At 38.8% G+C, this 10,392-nt stretch overlaps 1 protein-coding gene across 1 annotated transcript in view; it reads right to left on the bottom strand.

Moving 5' to 3' along the window:
• Positions 1 to 4,466: 4,466 nt before the first annotated feature.
• frmd3 (FERM domain containing 3) overlaps positions 4,467 to 10,392 on the bottom strand; it is a 76,485-nt gene continuing 70,559 nt past the window's right edge. The window contains exon 14 of the mRNA XM_057357471.1: positions 4,467 to 6,612. Coding sequence (XP_057213454.1) covers positions 5,972 to 6,612 — 641 coding nt within the window. The 3' untranslated portion in view covers positions 4,467 to 5,971. The remainder of the gene's footprint in view (positions 6,613 to 10,392) is intronic.

The raw sequence follows: 10,392 nt of genomic DNA, 5'->3' as shown, positions 1-10,392 counted from the left end.
ACATTTTTAAGTGTAACCTAAACATACAACATTTCAATAAAATGAAAAGATTTTCAATAAAGATTTCACTCTAAGATTTTCACTCCAGTTTTATTGTGGCAGTACTAACATATAAAACAATTCATTTTCTGAACATATAAACCATCAAAAATCACTTTACAATTTAATTAATATTTAATAATAAATTTAATTGAACTTTACAAATGTCATAAGGCGCGTCCCGGTCAATTTCAGACTAGGAACTGTTTTTTTACACTGATACTCCCAGAGTTGTATTTTGAAATGATAGACCATATTAAACAGAAATATTTCAAATGCTGCTAAACATGCGAATAAAACACATTTCATATATTGTATGAAATCACTAAACACTCAAGAAGATAGCAAACTTAAGACAAGACAAATAAAAAAGATTTCCTATTTCCTGTTTTCCTATTTTGCATATTTTCTTGTCAAGTACAATTATCAGTCTTTTAATTATTAAAGGGCTTTGGATTGTTTCATGTTTGGTCATGTTTATGTATAAATCATTTGGGTATATTCACCACCAAGCGCTAATCGTAAATGAAAATTTTAATGTGCATGACAAGAACACGCTGAATTTGCCTGATTTTATTCACAGGATGTCGGATTAGATACCAGGACTATCAACTGTCATCCAAAGGGACGGAGTTCACAAAGACTTTCAAGATTGTGTCTATTGAAAATTTCACCACAAAATCAAAAGGAAAATTTTCATTTTGTTTCAGCACATCTTAAAACCCTGCAATATAATTGTTTTTTTTCTTTTGATTTTGGTGTAAAATATCAGACTCATTGAAAGACACAAAATTGAATTTATAACATCTTAGTGATAACTAATAAAACACTTAAATAAAAACAACTTCAGTACAGTTCTATGAATATATACTGTATCAGGCTGGATCAATAAAATAAACACAGCACCCTCATCCTTAAAGGGTGACATGAAGTTGTGGTGTTTCATCATGCAACAGAATGGCAAAGCAATAAAAACATTCCAACATGTTAATTGCATAAAAACATTGATATCACATATATTTTTTTACACTCTGGCCAATTAAAAAAGTTAGAACTTGTATATTTTGCCACACTAGAATACAAGAGATGTTGAGGTTAATGGCCAAATTCAATCAACCTGCTATTGTAAGTTATGTTTTTTACTAAAATTAATAAAGATTAAAGTCTATAATCACTATCTCTGACGAGATGAATATTTCCAAATTATAAGATATCATCTAAGCTGTTGCTGTAGTTTGTGTTTAACACTTTGATTGAATTTGGCTAAATATTCTCTGGTTTTATTGATCATGATAACACAAAGCACAAAGCATGACTATCTAGCATATACACAACTTTTTTTCTCACATATGTGATGTGCAGCACAATAACTATGACCTATACACCAGAACAAAGCATTAATGGTATATTTATATTATTATTTGCTGTCATCAAAATGTATGACTCATCCTGAGCTTAGAATACACAGAAACCTTCAGCGAAAGCAAAATAGAAAAGGTCATGTTCTTTTAAATGGCATTTGGCCATTGTAAAATCATATGATCATATGATTTGGATGCATTAATCGAGCACACAAGTTCAGACTCTTAATATGAGAATGACCTCATGGTATTTACAGACATGCAGACATAGATGGGCCACTCAAGGGGAACAAGTCAGGACATTAAATGTGTGCAGATGTACTGTACCAGTCACTACCAGTCAAAAGTTTAGACATGTTCCAGGTATTCTGGGCACTTTGCATCTGTTTTACTTTGGCTATTCTATCCAACTAAGTATAATTCATATTTGTTTACAAAACCTATTTCTATTTAGTCAGCCATTTCCTCAAAAATGAGCAAAACATTTTTGTATCTAAACTTCTGCCTGGTCATGCAATTTAACTAATTAAAAAAACATATTTAACTAATTACTCATTAAATTTTTTTTAACTAATTAAAAAATAAATATTTATCATATTAAAAATAAAAACAAACTTTGAATGTATTCATAATGTATCAGGAAATAAAGATATAGCCAGTAATTTACAATAAAGTATGCTTTTGATGTAATCACAACCATGACTATGTAGTAAAGTTATTCAGATTTTAATGCACATATTTTATGTAATAAAGGGGCGGTTTCCCGGACAGGGATTCTCTGAAACCAGGACTAGGCCTTAGTTAAATTAGGACATTTGAGCAGTTTTTACAAACATGCTTTACAAAAAAACATATGTGTGTATTTTGAGACAAAATAATTGTACTTGTATTTTATATTTGTAAAAAATAATTGTACTATGTATTTTAAAATATTTCACTGCATGTTGTTTTCAGTTTGCCCTAACATTTATATTAGTGTAGTCTTAAGCCCTGCACGGGAAACCACCGCATAATGTTTAAAGCTGAATGACACAACAAGATTCTGCATGAATGAATATCTCGGACAATGAGCCATGAATAACATACAACAGCATTATTTTTTGTTGGTTTGAGATATTGTAAATACATGTACGTAAGCATTTATTTATTTTACATTGTTTTAATTTTTGTATCAGAAAATAAACTGCTTTTTTAAAGTCCTTCAATAAATGACATACGTTCCTGAGAATGCCGCCTGGTGTTACAAGGTAAATGTGATTAGGATGTTATTTCAAGCTACTATGAGCATGATACAATTTAAGTAAAAAAAAAACTTGTCATTAGCCCTTATGCTATCATCTCAACAAAAGATGTGACATCACATCACTTTAAAGTTACATCAGAAGTAGCCATATATTAAAATTGCATTGGATTGGTTGATGTGGATGTGGTCAAAGCTTTGCATGTTTTGCATGTGACCACATGAATCAAAATAATTAAATACATACCTGTAAGTCAACAGTTTAAATGCAACATGTCTTGACAGGTTCGGCATCATGTAGAATGCAAGTATTGTAAATGTATGACGGTACTACATGAACTTACTATTAAACTTAAAAGAAAAAAGAAACACAAATAAACTTCATATCCATTTTCCAAACAAGTAATTGGGAAAAAATATTTCCCTTTCTGTCAGTCTCTCGACGTTGTGTCGACAGAATGGGGTTTGACTTGAGAACTTATCATCTCTGACTGACTTTGAAAAGGCCAATGAAATTGGCGAATGAAATTTGCATGCCGGTTTCCGCCCCGGATATCCGGGTATAAATGGAAGACGGCGTGCTGCATTCATTCACCTTTTGTTCTTCGGATCCTCACATCTCTATGCTGATCCTCTCGCAGAACTGCTGGAATCTTGGAATCTTCGACGTGGTGCAGCTTACCCTGGGCGTCTCGGCAGTACCAGAGGTGTTCTAAAAGAGCAAATTTCTTCATCATGGCATGTCCCGCTGTTCTCGTGGATGCAACACCCTCATCGAGGAGGGGGACGGACACGACGTCTGCCTCAAGTGTTTGGGTATCCGGCACGCTGAGGCCGTCATTTGTGGATACGACCTGCCCGCACTGCGGGCGGATGACGATCCAGATGTTGCGGTCACGGTTGGCTGTGTTCTTTATGGACCCAGCCACCACCTCGTCTGCTTCCCGTCCCGTGACAGCAGTGGCTTCGGCCCTGCCACCACGGATGCCCTAGCGCACAGCTGGCCACGGGACAAGCGTTAGTACGCCTTCCCTCCAGTGAGCCTCATTGCACAGGTCCTGTGCAAGGTCAGGGAAGAGGAGCATCAAGTGCTACTAGTTGCGCCGTACTGGCCCAACCGGACTTGGTTCTCGGAGCTAATGCTCCTGACGACAACTCCCCCTGGCCGATTCCCCTGATGAAGGACCTTCTTTCGCAGGGGAAGGGCACGTTGTGGCATCCGAAACCAGACCTCTGGAACCTCCATGTCTGGCTCCTGGACGGGACGAGGAGATCCTGAGTGGCCTAACCCCTGCGGTGGTTGAGATGATCACTCAGGCTAGGGCCCCTGCGACTAGGCGGCTGTACGCCTTTAAGTGGCGCCTCTTCTCGTCCTGGTGCTCTTCTCGAAGAGAAGACCTGTGGAGTTGATCGATTGGGAGCGTGTTGTCCTTCCTGCAAGAGAGACTCGAGAGCAATCTCTCCCCTTCCACACTGAAAGTGTATGTAGCCGCCATTGCCGCTCATCACGAACCAGTCATTGGTTCTGGGACTGTCTCTGGGACAGCACGACCTGATCATTAGGTTCCTACGGGGCACGAGAAGGCTGAATCCGCCTCGTCCGCGCTCCGTACCTTCTTGGGACCTCGATGTGGTCCTGGCAGGCCTTCAGAGGCCCCCTTTCGAGCCCCTGAGAGACGCCGCTCTTTCTCAGCTCTCGTCTCTTTTCCCGCTGCAGCAGTTGAGAGACACTTCTCAGGCTCTTCAGCACAAAAGGTGAATGAATGCAGCATGCCATTTTCCCTTTATACCCGGATATCTGGGGCAGTGACCGGCATGCAAATTTCATTCGCCAATTTCATTGGCGTTTTCAAAGTCAGTCAGAGATGATAGGTTTCTGTCGACCCCCATTCTGTCGACACAACGTCTCGTTCCCTCCATCAGGGAACAGGGGTTACAGACATAACCGAGATGATTTCTACTGAAATGTATGTAAACGTTATGTTTATTTTAGTATAATTATGGGGCAAATAAATCTTTAAGTTTTAACATTTATTTACTAGTAGAGCGATCACTTGCATGACAAATCAGTCTTTAGCATTGTTTGAGCAAACCTGCAGTTCGGCCTGGTTCTATTCTAACCATGTATACACATTAAAGACGTGTGTGGATTAACAAAGACCTGCATTGAAACAGCTTAGAGTATTAACAAAAAAAATTTGAGACTAAATGGATTTTAAGATTGTTTGTAATCCTTTTAAAAAAGTTTTATACCATCTTTATGTCAGAGTAATATTCTACACCTTTTACTTTTGAATTTTAGATGTTTTTTTCTATTGTGTATTTGACATTAAGTGATACTGTATGTTGTGTGACCATGTAAGACTGTTAAATGTATTACTGTACCATCCTCTCAAAGCCTGTTATAGTAAAACTTTCATATGACATCAGAAAATCTTTAAAAAAGTTTTACATTTTGTGCTATTCATTGTAAAAAAAAAAACACAGCACAGCATTTTAGATTAATTGGTCATATTAAAAATATTTTACTTCTCTACTACCTTCTTTTTAATATAAAGCAGTTTAAATAACATAACATAACTAAAAGATACAAGTAACTGCACTCATAACTTGGAAATGTAGAAAATTTAAAAACAGATACGTTTTAGTATGCAGAGCTTGCCCTCGCTATATATTGTGTTACTCCGCTGGAGGCAGAAAATATCATTTGCAACACAATGTTATGAGGTCAGAATTTGATCTAAATAGCTGTAAAGCTTTAAAATGTAATAGGTTTTCTTGATTTGGGGAAGTGGGCCCCTGTTCTACATTCTGAGATGCATTTTTTGTGATATGGAACATAAAAAAGAATTAATGTGACATGGATCAACGTCAACATATTAAATCTGACAGCAGGGTCCAAAATGATCATGTGTATATCTATCGATCTGATGCTGCAGTTGACAGAACCAGCAATATTCCTGGAAAAATGACAGCTGGAGCAAACAATTAATTTTGGACCCTGAATGTTTTTTGTTTGCTTTTTTAAAAGTATAGAAGCACATGCAAAATCATTTTAAAATGGCATATATCAATGATAAAATGAGTGAAATTTCAGTGCATTTTTATCAGAACTCATTTTTTGTCATTGTTTATAGCCTTTAAGTAGCTGACTGAACCATCTAAGGCATTTGTGGATCCTACAAATGTCCATTACGACTGCTAAAATACAACCAAACTACAATTATCTACTTGACTTTCAAAGATGAATGGGCATAAATAACGTGATGTACTGTAGGAGAGCAAGCCTTCCTTTCATTCCCGCCCCCTGTTCCATGACGGTGCCATTAGCTCATTCCCCCCATAGATGCTCCATTATGAGTTCCACTTTGCAGAGAAACCATCTTCGCAGAGGGCAGTAATACTCGTAGTGAAACTGCTCGAACTCAGGCGTCTGGCGAATATCATGTAAGAACGAGATGTCCAAGTCTGACTCCAACAGTACGAGGAGCAGTGGAAGTAGAATCATGAGAAGGCCAGTGGCCATCACCACCAGACGCACAGCACTGCGCAGGCATGCCTGAATCTGGTGCCGCCCATTTGGCGGATTGCACAAAGACTGGCGATACTCCTCTCTGGCCAATTCCGGATCCTGTTCGGCCTGAAGCTCCACCTGCATCTCTGGATCGGCGTGTAGCTCCTTCAGCATGCGTGCGGGGCTCTGGAACAAAACGTCTTGGCTCTCCTCCACTGGCGTTGGCACCATGCTAGCACACGGGTTATACGCCGTGTCAGAAATACTGAGAGTGTCGCTCTCCTCTTCTTCATTATCTGCATGTGTGTCTCTCCTCTCCTCATCTGCTCTCGTCTTGTTGGCTGTCTCATCTTCTTGTCTTTCCTGGACGGTTTCTCTATCCTCTGTCTCCACTTCCTCAGGTGTCACCGATGGTTTCAGTGGAGAGAGGTGAACTGAGTCTTTTAAAGCCCGGAGTCCTGCAAAGCATACAACATGTTAATCACAGTTATTTTACATGTACAAAATGTGGAATCCTGCTGTCTGAAGTTTTTTCACGTTTGAATAAAACACATGTATTAATTGAGATTACTCACAAATAATTGCTGTTGCCCTTATTGTATGCATCTTGTCTGTGTGTGTGTGTGTTCATAGAGCAGCTAAGAGAATGACTGTAGCCTGTTTTTTTGGACAAGTCAGATCTAAATATAGACCCAGCTGCCTGGGTAGTGTGGATTAAGACAAGTCTCCCGGCTAAATTGTCACTGACGTTGAGGGTTCTCCATGCAGCTCTACTCAAATGTACACAGCACTCACCCAACAACCTCATCTAAAAAGAATATCTCAATTTCTTGTTTCACAATAATATTAATGTTCTTTTGAAAAACGATTCACGTAAATCTTAAAAGACATATGAGTTTTTGCCACGTTTTGCAGTCGGAATACAATATAAAGACTAATTTAAACAATCCGTTAGAATATAATGGATTTAACTACATTAAAGATACAGTTTATCCAAAAATGAACGTTTGAAATGAAAATCATGTCGTTCCAAACCTTTGTGCAGAACATAGAGAAAGAGCCCTATACAAGTTTTGAATGACATTAGGGTGAATAAATGATGACAGTTTTTTTGTGTCTGTGGGGGGGTGAACTGTCCCTTTAACAAGCTCCCGACTATGCTTGAAATGTCATGTTTATCTAAGCAAATTGAATAATCATTGTATAACCTTGTAGATGAAGGCATAGGCACAGACAACATGTCACCATAGCGACACATATAAAGAGCCCAGCAGGAGGCAAGAGTCACTAGAAACAGACCACTGTGGTTACCATGGCAACAATCAGACACAACAATTAAATTTTAAGGTGATTTTTCAAAAGAACATAAAAATCGATGAAAAGATACAGACGTCATCAAGTATTTCTCGAAGTAAAAAAGAACAAGTTGACATCTGCAGCATCCAGCTCACTATAAGATTTTAATTAAAATGTGAGTGGTATCGTCAAAATTAGGGCACAGTTGGTGCTTTTCAGGGTGTTGTGTATTTCCTAACTGGCCCAAATTTGAAAAAAAGGCCATCCCTACATCTCTACATATTCTGGTGCTTAGATATTCTTTATAGTTTGTCCGGTGAAAAACATGATTGCACAGAAACATCATGAAAAACTCCTTAAACCACACATTAGAGGTATCATCACATCTGCTCAACTCTAAAATACAAAACAAAATGTAAGTATATTTAAATGTTTTCATTTTAACTGTCATATGATTAACATTAACAACTTAAGAAGTTGAATTTTAAATTTATGATGACCATGTCTACATCTGCGTTAAGAATTCTTAAATTACAGAGTGAAAGTACTGTAATAGTCACTGATGAAATGAAGTATAGCCACGCTGTTCCTATAAATAATAATTCCGACCTCTTGCATTGCACCATTACGGTCACAAATAAGAGATGCTAATGTGAAATCATCAGATTTGGGTAGCTTCCATACCAGTTCCTGAGATGCGCTCCCCGTGGCCAAGAAGTCGTACATAGACATCTCGTGCTGTGTGGTTGGCCATGCGGAGCTGTAGGCTGTGGCGCGTGGTGATCTTTACCTGGCAACGCATGCCGTCCGCTTGCTCCCTTAAACTGTTACCCAGAAATCCATTAAGAACCTCATCTACATCTCTTTGCAGAATTTCCTCAGCAACCGTTTCACAACCCACCTCATCCTGAACGCCCATTCCGCACTCCCCCTGTTCTCCAAAAACATCCATATTGAACCCTCTCTAAAAACGTCCCACTCTGATCGCAGACTATCTGCACAATGACCTTCTACTAGGTTCTTCTCCGGTTTAATGATGTCAAGCACTCTTCCCGAGTCATCTGGCTTGGGTCATCGCTGTAATAAATCGCATACACCCATAGTATGGGGTCTGGCCGACCCCTTCTCTTCACTGGATAGCAGACAGTTTTAACAAAGTCGGGGCATTAGGGGTCGGATCAGCCCAAATGCAGGATGAGCTATTTATACAGCATCACGCATAGCATGTGGCTTTGGTAATCACAGCGGCTGATTATGATGAAAAGATACGCTCTGCAGAACAGTACATCTCATAGACACATCCGGATTTAGTCTGAGGTGTCCTGTTTTTGTGCCTTTGCTTTTAATTTATTATTACTACAACAGTTATTAAAGGAATACGAATCAATGTGAGGAAAATAACATATTCGATCAAGTTTCTGATAACCTTCGCAATTATCAAAAAACAACACCACTGTGGCCATTGTGAATCCAAAAGTAAAAAAACAACATTTTAAGTCTTATTTCACTGGTATTCGTTATTATTTAATGAGTTGGCTATTTTGTATGATTTCATACAATGTGCATCGTAGAAAAAACATGATTAATCATGCAATCACGAAGGCCCATGTCTAACCTAAACAGCACTGGCGGGAAAGCAGATCGTATTAAACAAATGAGACTGCACAAATTCATACACCCTGTAAATTGTTCTTGGGCTTAAACAAAGTAATAAAAAAACACATGTAAAAGCATCAGAAGTGGTTCAAGCTATCAGTTGATAGGGTAATTTTTAAAAGCCACTGTTATCTAAGAGAAGAGCATGCAAGCAATTGGTCTATTTTAATCATAAGTCACGATGATGTCACTTGCTTGAGTTGCAAATTACCCCCTAAATAAGACACAAACGTCCTTACCAGTGTAGCAAAGAGAAGCCAGATATTATAGTATGACTCAATGCTCTCCAGTGTGGAACTAAGAACACAATACACTTGAATATGGGCCAGTAAGTTGTAAGTACATAACACCGTACCAACCATACAGAAGATGTCATCATTTATACACCCTCATGTCATTCCAAACCTGTATGACTTTTTTCTTCTGCAGAAAACTAAAAATTTGTTTTGGGGGGTTGGGGGGGCTTTTCATGCTTTTAGTGACAGAGTATAGTGGAAAACTGACAGGAAAGCTTGGGTGGAGACAGGAGAGCGAACCGGCAAAGGACTGTCGAGACAGGAATCGAACCCAGGTCGGCGTGAGCGTACTGGTGCTAAGTCTGTTTTACGGAAGTCGTGCCACTCAGTGGCCATGTTTGCAATGCCTCTGGGAAGCTATTTACATCATAGCAAGTCCACAGTCCTATCTACTTGAATGGGGGAAGGCAGATATTTCTAAAATCTCTGGAAAAAATCACAATTAAACAGCATATTTCTGATCAATAATTAAACATGACATGAACTGTAACATAACTTTGGTTTGCCAAGCTTAAATTGTGCTAAAAATCTAGTTCCCTTTCTGTCGGTCTCTCGACGTTGTGTCAAACCGACAGAATGGGGTTTGTCTTGAGAACCTATCATCTTCTGAGTATTTAGAAAAGGCCAATGAAAATTGGTGAATGAAATTTGCATGCCGGGCTCCTCCCCGGATGTCCGGGTATAAGAGGCAAGCCGGCGTTGTCATGGCTCTGCTTCCTTAGTCATGTTTTTCTTGGTCCTGTAGCAGAGCCATGGCAAAGCTTTTGGTTATGTGTGGAGAGAAACATATTATTGTCCTTTTGACAATAATATACGTTCTCTCCAGTGTCTTGTCATTGGCCCCACTCCTCTCGTTTCCTTGTTATCTTCCCCTGAATGTTTAATTACCCACACCTGCCCTGTGTCGTTATCCCTCGTTTGTCTTGCCTTTAAATACCCTCTTGTTTCTTTGTCTTGTGTTCGTGGATTACGTTTGCATGTGTGTTTGTA

This window comes from Triplophysa rosa, linkage group LG17, assembly GCF_024868665.1.
Source record: "Triplophysa rosa linkage group LG17, Trosa_1v2, whole genome shotgun sequence".
In the NCBI taxonomy this organism is placed as follows: Eukaryota; Metazoa; Chordata; class Actinopteri; order Cypriniformes; family Nemacheilidae; genus Triplophysa; species Triplophysa rosa.
This window is presented reverse-complemented; position numbering and strand designations above follow the sequence as displayed.